The sequence below is a fragment of the Strongyloides ratti genome, assembly GCF_001040885.1.
Source record: "Strongyloides ratti genome assembly S_ratti_ED321, chromosome : 1".
Lineage (NCBI taxonomy): Eukaryota > Metazoa > Nematoda > Chromadorea > Rhabditida > Strongyloididae > Strongyloides > Strongyloides ratti.
The window spans coordinates 3,435,572-3,454,102 of record NC_037307.1 but is presented as its reverse complement, the minus strand read 5'-3'; the positions used below and the strand labels follow the sequence as shown (position 1 = coordinate 3,454,102).

Here is an 18,531-nt window from a genome sequence, read left to right as displayed (position 1 = left end):
AAAAATTCTATATTCTTTGGTAGGACGACGATAATGATAATATAAAAAAGCGAAGAATTATCAATTATTTTTAAGGCGAATCATGAAAGTATTAATTAATCTGGGATATTTTTTTTTGTTCAATATCACGGTACAACTTAAATTATATATATATATATATATTAAGTTGATATTTTTCCTTGTTTTATTTTCAAAAAAAAACAAACTATTTTAACAGCTTATCTCTTCTGATTTTCTTTTACGTATACATCCCTTCGTTGAACAACAACATACTTTTATAGTTCTACAATCACAATCTTTTTTGGCTATACATTTATTATTTTCAATTAATAATTCCTCATCACATGGAGATTCTCCTCTATCTGTTTGTGTACCAATTGTTCTTGTTGTTTCTGTTTCAAGTTTTTCTTCTTCACCATTTGTTGATGTACCTGATGATTGTGTATTTGTTGGAGATGTTGCTTTTGCTAATGCACGTTCCGAAATTCTATAATAAAAATAAATTTATGTTTATAAAAAAAAAAAAGAAGAAAGAATTTTTATTTAAATTTAATCTTATTATATATCTTTTATATTAAAAATAAATAAAATAATTTTGTTTCTAAAGATGGCCTTCTACATTACTAATTATTTTGTATTTTAATATATATTATTGGCATTCATCTTTTATAAATTTATATATTTTATTATTCATTTTATCTATCTACCCCTAAAAAGTTCTTTTAAAATAAAATTACATATTTTATTAAATGATATATATGTATTAATGTACCTTTAAATAAACCGGTCTTTTAATCATCCTGCCGTCATGATAAAAATAAACAAAATGTGCATACTTTTAATACCATAATTATAATAAAAATATAGACACTTTTACAAACTATCATTACGTAATCTTTAATAACATGCCAATAATACGCTTAAATAATCTACTTATCTCATGCCTTTTATTATCAGTCACAATGATACATTGTCTATGAGTATTACACTTTATATAATATAAAAACTTACCGATTAAATATGTCGGTCAGACGGTTGGCACGAATTGCCATGTCTATTGAATCTTTCTTTTGTTGCATTGAATTGCTCTCGATATTTGATGATGCTGGCACAATAGATGATTGTTGTGGTTGTTCTACATTAATACTTGAACTAGGTGATGATAATAAAGAAGATGCCATTGATGGATTGGTGGAAATTGAAGATCTTGATGATTTTGATGTTAATGTCTTTGCTTTTGATGAACTATTTCCCGTTGTTGTAGCCTTACGAGGTCTTTTCACCGGTGGTGTATTTTTCACTGATGATCCAGTTACCGCTGCAGCTAATGCTGTCATTTGAAGTTGTTTAAATAAATTTATATTTTCAAGTAATGCCGTATTATTATTTTGTAATGAATGAAATGTTGCTAATTGTGCAAATAATGCATTATTACTATTTTCAGTTATTGATTTTTCTGGAAATAATGATTGTATTGAATTATTATTTTCTAATGTCTTTGGTTCCTCTGTCTTTGATAATGATAATAAGGCATTCATTGTTGAGTCTGCCTCACGTTTTGGTGTATTACTCATAATTGAATCAAGTAAAGCTGGAAAGGTATTTGATGACTCATTTGTTGGTTCTTTTTTTTTGGTACTTTTTACTCCTGTACCACCAGATGTCTTGTAATTACGAAATTTAAACCCACCATTTTCACTACTTTTTCTAGCCATTGTTAATGATTTTTTTAAACTATCTTTTGATGGAAAATCAAGTCCCTCATTCATGTATCGTTTTGCCTCAGCAATCAATTCATTTAATGGTGTATCAGGGCATTCAATAGCAGCCATAATTAATTGAGATTTAAAATATTCTAACTCAGCAGCCCCATGTTCCGGTTCATGATTATGATCACCTTTACCAACACCCCTTGTATCATTATCATAACTTTCTGCTCTACCTTTACACCAAGAACGATCTGATGTCAATTTTTTTGCACATACACATCTCCACGTTTTGGCATTCTTTGCTGGTATCAGGTGATGTATATTATAACGGTACCCTTCAAAGATTAATTTTTGATTCCCTGAAATTGAAATCAAGTTATAAATTTTCTTTCATTATATTTATTGTATTTTTTTTTAATAAAAAAAAAAAAAATTTTTAAAACAAAACATGATTTATTGTATAAAAATATGCCCTATATGACAAGGGTATTATAATAATAATGGTAATAAATCATTAACTTAGCTATAACTTTTCCATAAACAGAAAGTTTTATATATAATTATTATAATAATAAAAAAAAAAATTTTAAAAAATCCCCCAAAATTTAAAAAATTTCATCAGGTATGTCTATCTGTTAATATAATAATATTATCATTTTCCCTTGATTCTTAACCATTTACCAAGTTATATAAATTTTGTACTTTGTCAATGTTTGCCAAAAAATTTTACAACTACAAATATGATTTTAACTATGACAATCTACCTGATATATAATATTACTCCATTATATAAATCAGTCTTGTCGTGCCTCACTTCATCATAGATAAATAACATTAACTGACATCACATTATGAAAAAAGAATTACGGTCGGCGCGGCGCCTTTAAATTTTCATACCTACTACTATCTTTACAAATACCCCTTTTCTATTCTATAATGATTATATTCATATATATATATATTGAGCTGTAAAACAAATATTACAATAGGCTTTTGATCAACCAAACTGGCTTTTTCTCTTATCAAAAGAAAAATTTTTACAAGATATTTATATATATATATATTTCATTTCAATGGCTTTATTGGTTGCCGAATACTGTCTAAACTTCTATACACAAAATTTTTTTTTTATCTTCTCCCAACTATTTAAAATTATCTCTAACTCTATTTCTCATACCAATATTTTAAAATATGTACCCCCTCTATCTTTTTCCTATTTCCTATTTCATAATACAATATAAATATATATATTGCCATTATTTTAGCATAAATTTTTTTTTTCCTAAGTATACAATCAAATATATACAATATTAATACAAAATTATCATTTACAAAAAAAAAACACATTTTGAATAAATTATCAAACGAGGGATGATGATGATGATAATAAATATATATATTAATAAAGAATATAATTTATCGTTTAATATACATTAACAGACAATACATTTAATAAAAAAAAACCTTTTATGTTATTAATAAAAAAAAAATATTAATAAAAAAAAAATAAATGTTGATGAGAGAGAAAATATTTATAAAGTATGCCTATAGTAAATTTTTAAACATAAAAAAACTTCTATGGATTGTTAATTTTTTAACACATTTATTTATTTATTTTAATTTATATATATATTCAATAATAATTAGAATATTTAATATAATAATAAATAAAAAAAAATAAATTACTTGTGCCTATAAAAATTTTTTTTTATTTGATAAATATTATTACCATTATTTTATTATCTTTATATAAATAGTAATTTGGTATAAATTATTATTATCATCATCCCCCCCCCCCTATAATCAAGCACTAGTAGTTATAAAATTTTTGAAAAACTTGATCATTAAGAAAGAAAATAAAATATAAGCAATTTAGAAAAGGTAGAATGGAATTTATTTACTCTTATTTATAATATAAAGATACTGGTTAAATAATAATAAGAGATTTTAACAAGATCAGAAGGTAAAATGAATCAAGTGAAGAAAATTAGTAATAAGTACTTATATTAGGAAAGTACATTTGAAGTGAGGTAGAAGTAGGGTGATTAATTGAAATACCCTTATATATATTTGTTGATATTTATATAATTAATAAAATTAAATAAATCAATAGTACTTTAACAACTTACCTTTAAAGGAAGTTACCATTCTTGGCACTTTTGGATCATATCTTTCAAATTGATACATACTATCAAAAAAGTTTCTCTACAATCTTTTATAAACTTTTTGATATAAGTTATTCTTTTATATATATTTTTTAGCTAGTTAAGAAAATAATAGTAATAAAAAAAAAAAATAATAATAATAATAATAGTAATAAATGTTGTAGTAGTAGCCGATGATATGAGATGAATCAGGATAGGTAAAAAAAGACACAACAAATTAGAATACTACTGCACAGAACAAATTTTTGTATTATTAAATAAAATGCAAGTAATAATTTGATAAAAATTAAAGCTAAAAAATATATATAATATAAAAAAAAGATATATATAATATAAGAAAATAATAAATTATATTAAAAAAAAAAAAAATAAAATTTTTGAATAGAGCACGAAAAAGAGTATGTGACGTTCCTCTCCTCCTGTAAAATATTGGAGCATTCATCAAGTCACCTGAACATAAATATAAATACCAGCCAATGACAAAATAACAATACTATTCTGTTAAGATCTGAATGATTGAATTATATATTTATATATATATATGTATATAATGTTAGCAAGACAGACAATTCTCCCAAACAGTTAGCTCTCTTTCTTGGTTCTTATACAATTAAAATGTATTTTCTTGAAGAATTATAACGTTTTCCTAACAACACCCATTGTGATTGGAAACGTTTTGTAAATATATATATTTATATATTATACATAATATATATATATATATATATAATATATATATTTATATGTCTTTTTGGTTGCAGCAATTGTATTATATTTTTGTCAACAATGGCGAAAGCGAAATATTTATAGGAGTGTATAGATGTAGTTATATAAAGACCTGTCGTCGTCATCCGAAGCACCGCCGGCTGCTGTGGGGGAATATGAAAGGAGAAGAAGAAGAAGAAAACTTTTTGAATAGAATACTACTATTATAGATAAAGTGGTTGATATTATAAATAAATATATATATATGAATATATTTGTGGCTGGTTGTTGAAACGTCTACAGACGTCTACGGCGAGGTGTGGAGTTCGAGAAATGAAATGATGATTGTGATGATGATTGTCGGCAAACAGGTCGTCGTCGACAATCTAACTACCCTCCGCTGATAAGAGGGACCTCATATATACAAACATATTATATAGAATAAAGGTAGAAGAATGGAGGCTGGCATTAAGAGGGAATGATCAAAATGGGACTGATAGAATCACCAACACGATTATGTCATTGTTTTTCAATATATTTTATTTCAAATCACTCCCACTATCTTGCCATTCTCTATAAACTTTTATATTTATATACCTATATATCTTATATATAATATGACAGTGTCAATTTTTAAAATACAAAAACTTAAATAATAATAATAATAATGATATATATATTTAACAATACAAAAAAAAAAAGTGGAGAAAGTACAAATTGTTACATAAATATTGTTTTTTTATAAACAAGATGATTAAAATAAAAAAGAAGATTAAAATACTTTTCAATGCCAACTATCTTAAAAAAAAAAGTACAATAAATTTATTTTTAATCAAAATTAAAAGGTATTGACAGCCATGCAACTCTCTCTATATACTTTTTGATTATCTATTGGTAGATGAAAATATCGGCACACCTATATATATAATTTGCACACATTAACATTTACGAGTACATCAAATCGCTATCAACTGTTTAAATATATATGTATATATATATATATATAATATGAATGTGTATAATAATATATATATAGGGTATACTTGATATGAAAATGGCAATAATATGTATGGTAAAACTTTAAGAGTTGATTCATAATAAAATGTCTTTAATGATATATATATGATTTTATAACATTTTACCAGCTATATTAATAAATAGTAATAGCTAAAAATATAAATAGGTTTTAATTATCTGCTTCTTGGATGATAGTACTATAGTGGTAACAAGAAAAGAATATTGGCGGAGACAAAAAGATTGTCTTTTTTCAAAAATTTGTAACTAGTTTCACAAATCATATGGATGTTTTACACATTTTCGCTTGATTGCGGAGTATATATATATATATATAATATTATATTATATTATTGTTAAATAGAGAAGAGAAAACTTTTTTTTTTTTTGCTTCTATAATGGCAGGAGAAAGAGTAGTTATGGAATGCTTATAAATTTAAAAGTTTATATCATTTAAAAGAAGACAAGATAAAAATTTTTATTTATAGATGAATGATTATTATACAATTACAATCTTTATACATTTATATTATAATGATCTAGGATGTCATGTATTTTAATGTTGCATCAAATCAGTCTCCAAAATTTTGATATATTTTGCATACAATTTCCAAAAAGATAGATATCAAATTATATAAAATATATTATAATGAATATATTAAAATACCTAAAATTTTTAATTATATTTCAATTAAAATTGTTAGATATTTTACTATATTATAAAATTCATTGAATATAATGATAATCAGTTTATTAATTAAATAAAAAAATACTTTATTAATTGACATATAAAATTACAATTATATTGCATAGAAAATATATATATATATATATATTTATAATTATATATATAATTGAAAAATATATACTTAAATGTTTTTCAAAAATTGTACAAAAAAATAGGGTATATATAATGTTATGTACTTTTAAAAATATAAAAAGTTCACTGTATAAAAAGAAAAGGACATATAATGAATGAAATTCTCATAAGTGACAATATATGGTTATTTTTTTTTTTCATCGAAAGGCACCGTAAAAATACAATGTATAATGCTTAAAACTTTTTTTTTTTAACTTTATTAAAAATTTATCATTTAACAAAAAAAATATATATATCTATTTGGTAAAAAAAATTTTTTATTTGTAAGAAAAAAAAATTAAGAAAACCCTATAATATAGGAAAGACAGAATAGTTTTTATATATATATTATAAATATATACAATTTTTTTTTGTCTATTCTAAGAAAGCTAATATTATAAAACTATTGGTAGAGAATGAGGAATATAAAATTTAAAGGCATATCCTTCTTATAAGTGATATGAGGTTATTAGAGAAAGGCACCGTAATATTATAAAAAAAAAGGATAAAGTAAGCTTAAAGGCTTTAAAGTGATAGAAGAAAAAAGAGATGATGATGATATATATATATATATGTTGGCTGGGATATATTTGAAGATACTAGTAAAAAATACATATCTTAAAAAAATATAAATATATTAGGAATAGATTCAATAAAAAAAATTATACATATAATTATTAGTAGTTGATAAAAAAAAAAAATAAATCCTTCAACAACTAATTTGATCAGAGGGACGTTTTCTATTTCCTGAAGAATTTATACAGCAACACATTTTGATAGCTTTACATCCACATGCTGATGTTGTTATACAAATATCATTGTCATCCTCCTTCTTTTCAACTTCATTGAATAATGCAGCAGAGCACACTGTTTGTGTACCAATAGTAACTTTTTCTGGTGAAATATTTTCACCAGAACTACTTGTAGGTGATGACTGATCTGGTGGTGGTGACTCAATATTCATTGCTGCACGAGATGATAGTCTAAAATAAAAACAAAAAAAAAGAAAAAAAAAATTAAATAATTAATTATTTTATTTACCTATTAAAGATATCTGTTAAACGATTAGCCTTGAGAATCCTTTCATCTGTACTTTCTTCCTTAATTTTTATCTCTTTTTTTATATTAGAAGATAAATCAACATTATTACCATTAATGTATTCTGTTATATTTGGTAAAACTGGAGAATTAAAAGAAATTTTTCCAATTGTATTATTTTTATCAATAGTTTTAGGTGTTGGGGGTAATTTTATTTTAACGGATGACCCTTTACAATTATTTTCTGTATTTCTACGGTACTTTCTAGGAGTTTGTGGAGTTCCTAAGAGATCAAAAATTGAATTATTATCATTAAATATTTGTTGTTGTGGTGTTGAAAGGTGATGTTGTTGTTGTTGCTGTTGTTGTTGTTGTTGAGAGGCAGCAGCAGAACTTAATTGTTGTGCAAGAGCAATTTGTCTTAATAAGTTAAAATGTGTCAGGAAAGGATTGTTATCTGGTTGAAATCTTGGTAATGTATTTAATTGTATCATAGGATTAGAAATAATTTGCTCCGGTAAAGAATCATGTTCTGATTCTGTTGATGTATTACTATTTATTGATTTTTCCATATCTGATTTCATTGATAAATGAATAAGTGTAGCCATTGATGATGGTATATCAGATTTTGGAGTATTTGCAATGATAGAATTTAAAAGTGTTGGAAAATCATTTGTTGTATCAAATTCCTTTTTATTATTAGTATTTTTTATACCAGTACCACCAGCTGTTTTATAATTTCTAAATTTAAAACCACCATTATCACTACTCTTTCGGGCAATAGTTAATGATTTTTTTAAACTGTCTTTTGAGGTAAATTGTAAACCTTCCGTCATATACTGCTGTGCCTCAGCAATCAAATCATTTAATGGGACATTAGGGCAAGCAATAGCAGCCATAATTAATTGTGATTTAAAATATTCTAACTCAGCAACTTCATGTTCTGGATCATGATTATGTTCACCTTTAGCTAAACCCTGAGTATCTGAATCCCAGGTTTCTGCTCTACCTTTACACCATGAACGTGCCGATGTTAATTTTTTGGCACATACACATCTCCACGTTTTGACACCTTTTGTTGGAACGATATGATGAATATTATAACGATATCCTTCAAAGATCAATTTTTGATTACCTAAAATTATAAATATAATAATTATATTATATATTTATTAGAAATAATTTTTATTTTATTTCTTTGTTTTATAATAGTTATGTATATTAATCAGCTGATTTATTTCTATATAATCAGCTGTAATATTTATATTATTATGAATATTTGTAATTTTTTTTTTGTCTTATTTACCTTGAAGAATAGAAATAATAACAACATTTTACTATGAATTATTCAACTATTTAACATATGATGTAAAATATTATTTTCTAGAAAAGTATTATTTACAATAATGCTAATCTTTTCTATTTAATGTCTAAATATTATTTATATGTACATGATCATCCCTAAGTCATGTCTGAATTGCCATAAAGTTTTTAATAAAAAGAAAAATTTTGATCGCTGAGACATGTGTAATAAATATACACATAAATAAAATAATAATAATATTATTATATATTTAAATATATTTATATATTGTTTAATTTTATATTACGCACACAAATCTTCAAAATCAAATATATATCCCTTTTTCTAAATGAAAGTGATTAATTTTTATATCATTATTTGGTTAAATAATAATGATATGTATCAATGAGAATAAATAAATTGTTATTATATTTCATAATATTATACCCCCCCCCAAATAACACGTATATGTACGTAATATTGTAGACAATCATTCAACTTTCAATGTAATCTCCCCCCCCCCCCCACTCTTTCTTTTTTCCCTTTCATTTTAATTATATTTTTATCACTATTACGCACCTAATTATAATTACAAATTTATATAAACAGTTCTCCAGAAAAAAAAATTTTTTTATCATAAATAAAAGAAATTTTATCACATAAAGAAATTTTACCAATTTATATAAAAATAGAAATAAAAGAAATTAAAAAAATGTTAAATTTTAATAATTTTTTTAATAAAATAATTAAATAACAGATTATGAAATTTTCCCTTTCATTTAAAATTTATACTCTCTTTTAAATATAATCTTATTGCGCAGAAGTATATTACTACTTTCTAATAATTTTAAGTATTGCCACATATCGTAGATTAAAAGTGAATATATATATACTTATATTTTAAAAATTAACAAATATCTTCATATTTCTCTTTTAATTGTGTTTAGTTACATTTCAAAAATTCAACCTCAAATACCTCATTACTTTCATTTTCTTTTTTGCCTTACAATAATATACAAAAATAATACTAAAAGATTTCACATCTATTCATTTTACTTGATTATATTATAAAAATATATATAATACAATGGTAGAAAAAAATTAAGAAAAAAGATATACATTTAATATATATTGGGTGTTGTCATGTGAGGTAAAAACCTGCCGACTTATAAAACTTCAACTGAAGGTATTTCTCATAACTTTTTTTTTTTTTAATGAATTTTTCCCCTTCATATTATATATACATTATTTTAAAAATAAAAAAAAGGGGGGGGGGTAACTAGAGGAGAAAAAGATAATACCGATAATAAAAATGTATTACAATTAACAATGAAAAATATTAAAAAGAAGGGGGACCTGCCACCAGTGTTGTATATGGTATTTTGATTTTAAAATGTCATATTAAATATAATGAAACAATAGAAATAGTTTCATCCATGATTACATTTTTCACATTTCCTTTCCATGATTAATAATATATAAAAAAAAAAATATTTTAAAAGGGTATGCGCCATTAATTTACCTGATTTTTTTTTTATATTTTTTTTTGTTAAAAAATAAAATAATTTTTTTTTTTTTTGACAAAGAAATACCTTTTAAATTAATGGTAGAAAACATTTTAATTAATCTTTTTTATGATATGATGTTATTACGAAATATGTCAAATGTATAAATTTAATAGAAAATAATAATAATAATAACAGAATCTCATATTTAAAATAATAAAGTATCTTTTTTTAAAAAAAAAAAGAAGCTTACTTCTACTTATAAGTATTTAAAGCTTTTAAAATCATATGATTTGATTAATTCAACTTACCTTTGAATGATGTAACCATTCTAGGTTTATCAGGATCATATCTTTCAAAATTATACATTTTTTAAATTCTTTTTTCTTTTTTTTTGTATATATAATTTTATTAATCCTTTTCTTGAGAATATATATATCTTTGTAGCAAGATTTTAAGAAACAATTCTAATATAATTCTACCTTTAGTGATGAATTATTAAATAATATTATATATATATATAAATTTCTAGAGACAGCAATAAAAATTCTCTTTTAATCTTCTTCTTTTCTTCCAACCGCAGAAAGTCTCAAACGGCAAACAGGTTGTATATATTGGTAGTAGTGTCTCTGATAAGAGGCCTGAAATGCAAACATTGTTGACTAGTGATATTATAAAAATTTTTGTTGGGGTGCTGTATGGGCAGGCAAAAATACATATATATATAATATTAAATGAAATGTTAGTAGACAAGACGAGGCAAGGATCGAAGGTTTTGAGCACCAAGACACGATCGACGATTTTATAAAAATTTTTGTTATAATGTTACTTCAAAATAGCAATAGATGATTATATATCATTTCGAATAGTATAAAGATAACAAGAACCTTATAATACTTTATTTGTATCACGGCATCAAAAAGTATAAGATACTAAAAAAAAAAAGTTTAACCACTTAAAACAATTATTCATTAACATATTTAAAAGACAATAAATATAATTATTTTAATATATATATCAAAGGCATAAATTTTTTAACACAAGGAAAAAATAGATTTTGAGTGATGAAATATGTCAGATACTATTAATTTAACAATAAACTTTTAAAATTTTTTTAACAATAGATATTTATTAAAAGATAAATTACCTCTAGATATATGCCATTCCTATCTAAATTACAGTATTTTTTAATGTTTTAATATGAGGGAAAGCTTTTATTGTTGAGTTGGGTATAATAAAAGTATTAAGATGAAGAGTGTAATTGGCAAGAAAAGAAAAAGAGAGTTTAAAAGTACAGTGTCACCAACCACTACCACCATCACAACCACAAACTACAATGAGAACCCCAAAAAACAAAATTTTAAAACGCCACAATCATAAAAAGTAAGAAAATGATAAAATATAATTAAATCTACTTATATAATTTTCTATATCTATTATGATAAATGTCTCTTATTTTCTCCCCTTATCGGCATACCTAATAAAATATATTATTATAATGTATGACACAATAAATAATTTTCATCTAAAAATACATCATTTTATACAAAAAAGAGTACTTTAAAAATAAAATCTACAATAAAAATGAATAGTGTTATCAGTGAATAAAAAATAAAAATAAAAAAACGTAAAAGATGACAACAAAATATGTATTATGTAAAAGGTATACAATAAACAACCAGAAACATTTTTATTATCAATGGCAGGAAGGATAAATAAAAAGAAATATAAAAAAAAGACTATATTTTAAAATAAGGAAAAAAACAACCTTCAATTTTTTTTACAAAAAAAAAATTTCACCCAAAAAATACACTCCTTTAATGATAAAACTCTCAAATTCAAAATGGTCTCTCTCCTATATCTTTACAATTAAAATTGTGATTAAAAAAAAAAAAAAAATTTCACAACACATAATATCTATCTATCATTATATATAATAATAATAATAATAATATATATTTTTGTTAATGGTTATTGTATCAAAAAATTTTTGCAAAAATACAACTGCTACATATTTAAACTGGATTCAAGGAAGTTTATGTCTGAAAAAAAAAACACAGAAACAATAAAAAATAGTAGTTATAGTATTTTTTGTTTCTCAAAGGCAAGGTACAAAATTTTTAACACATCTATAAGCATATCTAGATGTGTATCAGAATATATATATATATATATATATATTATACACGCACACAAACATTTTCATCTACTAATTATGCTCCTTCATTATATAATGATCATCACAGTTGATACATTAATATTTTATCCATACAACCCTATCCTTAATATAGAATAAAAATCTTTTTTTTTTCCTCTTTTATATTTCTCTTATCATTTATTTTTTTTTTGTATAATTTATTTTACGCTGATGCCTGTTTTAATGTCTAGGACACTAGTAATACCTACCAATTGTATACATATTTATTTTTTATTCTCAAACTATATATATATATATATTATTTAAAAATTATTATAATAATAATATATAAACTAAAAAAAAAATGATTTTAAAATTGAAAAGAATCAAAATCAACATATATAAAGATCATATCCTACTATCAATGTCAAAACACAAAAACAACAAAATAAAAAAAAGGAGAAAAAATATATAACATAAAAAAAAAGATAATGTTATAAAATATGTGAAAATTTGTTTTTTTTTATTAGTACTTATTTTGTAGATAGACATTTCTCTCTTTCTATAAAATATGAATAGGCTTGTAAAAAACTGGTAGTAAGTATATATATTATATTAAAATGCCAACAACTTTTTTTTTTTTAATCATTAAAAATTACATTATAAAAATATATATATATGTACAATATAATGAAGTATAGGAAAAGAAATAGAAAAAAATATAATAATAAATAGTATATATATATATATATATAATTTTGGTATCCATAATTTGTTGATAGGGAAAATAAGGAAACAAAAAAAAAGGACAGCTTGTATTGTCAATCAGATCAACTGATTGATATAGTAGGTAATACCGATATACGAATATAATAATATATAAAATAATGTTGAGTAGATTAAATTTTTTTAAAAATGAACAAATTGCCAATAAAATATAGGTACGGGTTTGTTAAAATTATAGATAATTTTAATATATATCAAATATTGTATAATGATTGGTAAAGAGTATCAAATATATGATAAACAAAATGATTATATATATATATATAATGTAAATATTATATCTTAAAAAAAAATAAAAAAAGAATTCTTAGAATTATTATAAATGTCTCTATTTAATTATTTCATAGGTAAAAATGATAAAATGAATAATAAAATAAAAAAAAACCTATTTTATTGGTAGGATGTATAAAACAATTCAAAAAGAATAGTGGCATGAGTAATAATTTTTGATGATTAGTTATGATGTGGCGTAAAGGAACAATATGATTTTTTTTTTGAGGTAAGCTTATAAAAATTAAATATAAAATGATTAATATTATAAAAAAAAATAGATAATTATAAATGAGAAAAAAAAAAGATATAAAAATTATGTAGATAAATTAATGATCTATTAAAGGAATGTTTATATATATAATAAAATTTTGGCCAAATGTCAATGAAAATTATTGTTAAAGTTAATTTATTCTAAAGAATGATAAAATATTTTAATATATATATAAATAAATGTATAATATTTTGTATAGGTAGAAGAAATAGAAAAGAGAGATACCTTCTAAAATAATACATTATATTTCAATGTGAAAGGAAGGCAAGTGGAGAAAATATGATAGAAATATTATTATATTATTTGACTGATGGTATAGAAATGTATATGTCTTGTAGTGGACAGGCTATTTAATTGTATAAGCTGCTTCACGAAACTAGTTCTCCTAACTTCTGACATTAAGGTTGCCTTTTTGAAGACAATAATATATTATTTTTATTATTGTATATTACATATAAATAAGTTTTGTAAAAGTATGAAATGATAAAAACAAATAATATATATCAAAATTTATAGTACATTGACAATTCAGTTAAATTTTTGTTAAGAGCTTTTACCCCATTTTACAAAACAATAGATGGCAAGAGTATACACACATATATATATATATATATCAAATAATAATAAAATAAACGATGTTGTAACTTTAATAAAATAAAATTTTTAAAATAAAATACCTATACAATTTGTTTTATTTTTCAAATTAAACAAAACAATTTATATTATTTAGAAAAAATATATATATAAAAAAGATTAGTGTAGGTAGTTTTAAAAAAAAAAAAAAATAAAAGAAGAAACAATTAAATAAATAATAATTTAAATATATTATATAAAAGTACAGTATACAATTTTTTTTATCATTCAAAATTATTGGCACAAGCAACAAAATAAAGAATATAGAATATATGTATATATATATATTAAATATATATATTTTATATTATCATATTGGTTATAGATGGAGGATAGAAACAGGTATTTGTCAAATATTAATATAATATATACATTTTATTATGGATGATAAAATAGTGGAAAGAAAATGTTGGATTACGGACTTTGTTATATAATTTATATGAATGATCAGTAGACATGAAAAGCCATCCAATTATTTGTAATATTATTTAAATTTTATAAATAATATTTTATTTACCTAATTTTATTATAAATATATATATATTAAAAAATGCCGAAATAAAATTTTATTTAAACATAGTCTCTTTAATTGACAAATATGTTGTGATGAGGTACTTGTTTTTATAATATGATATAATTACATGTGATTTATTTTATAAAAACTATACTACTATATATACAAAGTTCATACAAAGTATTAAAAGAATAAAGTTTAAAATATATAAATTATATTCAAAATTTTATTTTTCTTAGAAAAAAAAAAAGTTTTTTTTTTTTACCTTTTTTAAATGTCAATGGCAAATTATAATATAAAATTTCTTATTTCTAATTTTTTTTTTATTGTTTAAATGTTTATTAGTAATATTATTAAATTTATTAATAATTAATTATATATGTAAGAGATTACAGATAATATTTTATATTTAACTAGTAAAATAAATTTATTATATTTAACAAGATATTATAGATTTTCTATTTAAATTTAGTACCATATCCTTATCTAATAAATAAAATCGTGATAATGTTGTAGAGAGTGAAGGGTAGATGAAACACTTTAAGTTGTTTAATTTAAAAGTTGCCAATAATTGTAAAGGTAGTTTGTTCATCCAAAAATGTGATATATATAATATATTATAAATCTATTATTTCATATAATAATAATAATTATTATTATTATTGTTATTATTATAATTGTAAAAATATAATGATCATTATTGGCAAATATAGAAATATTATGTTGATTTAATAAAGGTAAATCTTGTTATGTTACAATATATAAATGATTTAAAAAAAAAATATTATTTTTTTAAAAAAAAAAAAAGAGATTTAAAATATTATAATTTGATTATTTCTTTGTATACCTTATTATATATTTTATTTTCTGTTTAATACCTATTCTCATTATATAATTCAATTATTGTATTGAGCTTTCAAAAGTTTTAACGGCAATGATCAAATAAACTGTGCAAATAATACTTTATATGTATTATTTTTGATGGAGTTTGCCGATCAAATAGATAAACTTTCTCTCTCTCTCTCTTTCCCTGATGAATGATTAAAAATATGGCAATGAGGAGTAGGAAGGTAAATTAACAAAAAAAAAAAAAAAAAGATAAACCGAAATTGGCAGTTGACGTGGCGCTCCAACTGATTTTGGGAAAGGTTTATTAAAAATATAAATATGTTAAATAACTCCTAAGAAGGATAAGAATAATGATTTGTATTTAAAAAAAATAAAAAAAAAAAGTTTATGTAGATGTTTTAGGTTAATTGTATTTTATTGTAAGCAATATTAAAAATAAAAATATTTAAAAAGTTATTTGGATTCATAATAATTGTTTTTATTTTTTTATATATATATACATTATTATTATGATAATATATTATAAATTGGTTGTGACATAAAAAAAAGTAAACAATACTTTTTTTTATTGTAATATTATTTATTAATATTTTTTTTTTTTTGGATAATAGATAAAGATGGCATTAATCATAGATAATAGAATGTGAGTAAAACTATAAATTATTATATATTGTTATCATAAATAAAGTGTTTAAAAAATAATTGTGAACGTACAATTTTCATTGTGATAAATTTTTTTTTTAGAATAAAATGTAATAATTTAAACTAAAAAAAAAAATAAAATATGAGGAACATTAACCTCAATATTTAAAAAAATTAATTATCAGGATATAGTTTTTAAATAAGTATAGATAAAAAGGATAGGTAGATAGAATATTAAACAGTTAATTGCATTAAGTAAACTTTTTTAAATGGCATAAATAAATAATAATTAACAAAATATCATTTACTTTTAATTGTTTGTCAGGAACCCACATATAAGAAATGATTTTATAAATAATGAACCACTCATTGCGGCAAAGAAAAGTATATATGGGTTGAATTATACAAAGGTTTGATAACTAAATAGAATTATTTGGCAGGGAAATGGAGCAGTGATTGGTAGTGACAGTTTAATGATAGATGAGAAGTTTCAATTTAGGTAAGCTACAAAATGCCATTACTGTTTAAATGCATATACATATATATACATATACACATTACATATAAATGATAAGCATTTATATATATTTATACATCTAAAATGTATATAATTTCTCATTTGATCACACACAAATTTTAGAGAATTATTTGATTTAACTTAATTTACATAAAATAGTATATAAGTTTTATAAATTAAAATTTTTCTCCAATAAAAATATCATTCAATAAATTAAAATAATAATAAAATAAAAAAAAATAATAATAACAACAACAAACAGTTAAATAAATAAAAAAAAATCATATAAAGTAATAAAATTAACAATTATATATAAAACTTTTTTTTTATTATTATTTAATTAACATAACACTAAAGAATATAAAATAATTTTTTTTCACACATTTATAATCACTTTTAAATTTTTCTTTTCACCAAAATAATTTAATAAATTGGTAACTATAAAATTAAAAATGCTTGTTGTAAAGTATCAAGTTTTGATAAAATATTTTTATAAATACATTTAAAACATCTTTTATGTTTATATTAATGATTTAGGAGGAACGAGAAAGGCAAAAATATTTGTATAATAAAAATCAGTGAAAAATTACAAATCTTTAATTTTATTATAAATTTATTTTGTGAAAAGAAAATATTATTTGAAATAATATTTAAATGTATATATAGTATTATTGTGGTGGAAATATTATTTGAAGATTTTTTGGTTTTTTTTTTTTTTTTGTATTTTCTAAAATTAGATATTTTATATTTAGGAAAAAGTTTTGGAGAGAAATAAAAAAAAATGTTTAATTCATGCTGGTAAATTAATTAATACCATTAAACTATAGAAGATGAAATAATTTATTATACCATTGTAGTGTTTTTTTTTTAATTATACTTTTTATTTTCAAATTATGATTAGTTTGTTAATTTTTTTTTAATAAAAAAAAAAAAAATCTTTTTATTTATTATCTATAATAAATATATATAAATATAAAATACTACGTATGGCTTATATTATAAATAATTCCAAGGTATGCCATGTGATAATATATATCAACCGGTTGTTTTTGATTAAATAAATTTTTAAGTTTTTTTTTATCTATAGTGTAACAAAGTATTTTATTACATTGTATATATAATTTGGTTGATATTATAAATGTTAAATGTATAATATTTTATAAAATTTTATACACATATTTTTGAGTTTAAAATACTTGTATTATAAGAATTTTGATTAAGAAAAAATTAAGAAGAAAAAAAAGATAATTATATATATAAAGTATTTAATACTATAATAATAAAATTGTAAGAGGTAAATAAATTTATTTACATATATTTTTATTATATATATATTTTTTTTTTTGCCATATATATACATATATATATAAAATGACGATTCTTATTTTTAATAGGCCCCTTCAATGAACATGAATATGTGTCTTTTACCTATATCATATATTGATATATCCATCACTATTCAGGAAAATTGTCTAGTATATAATTTATATCACTATGATTAACATGAAATAAGATCAAGTCACGTTTTTATTATGCCACTTAAATGATAATATTTATAAAATAATATAAAAGTTTTATAATATTAAAATGCTTAATTAAATAAAAAAAAAA

General features: G+C 21.5%; 2 protein-coding genes across 2 annotated transcripts; both read right to left on the bottom strand.

The window, feature by feature from the left end:
* Positions 1-210: 210 nt before the first annotated feature.
* SRAE_1000111300 (Zinc finger, FLYWCH-type domain-containing protein) lies at positions 211-3,896 on the bottom strand (the record flags this gene model as incomplete). The annotated part of the gene is made up of 3 exons (XM_024648027.1): positions 211-487; positions 1,012-2,068; positions 3,839-3,896. 3 exons carry the CDS (start codon positions 3,894-3,896, stop codon positions 211-213), a joined length of 1,392 nt encoding a protein of 463 aa, XP_024502047.1.
* Positions 3,897-7,161: 3,265 nt separating this feature from the next.
* SRAE_1000111200 (Zinc finger, FLYWCH-type domain-containing protein) lies at positions 7,162-10,667 on the bottom strand (the record flags this gene model as incomplete). The annotated part of the gene is made up of 3 exons (XM_024648026.1): positions 7,162-7,435; positions 7,494-8,625; positions 10,610-10,667. 3 exons carry the CDS (start codon positions 10,665-10,667, stop codon positions 7,162-7,164), a joined length of 1,464 nt encoding a protein of 487 aa, XP_024502046.1.
* Positions 10,668-18,531: the final 7,864 nt, after the last annotated feature.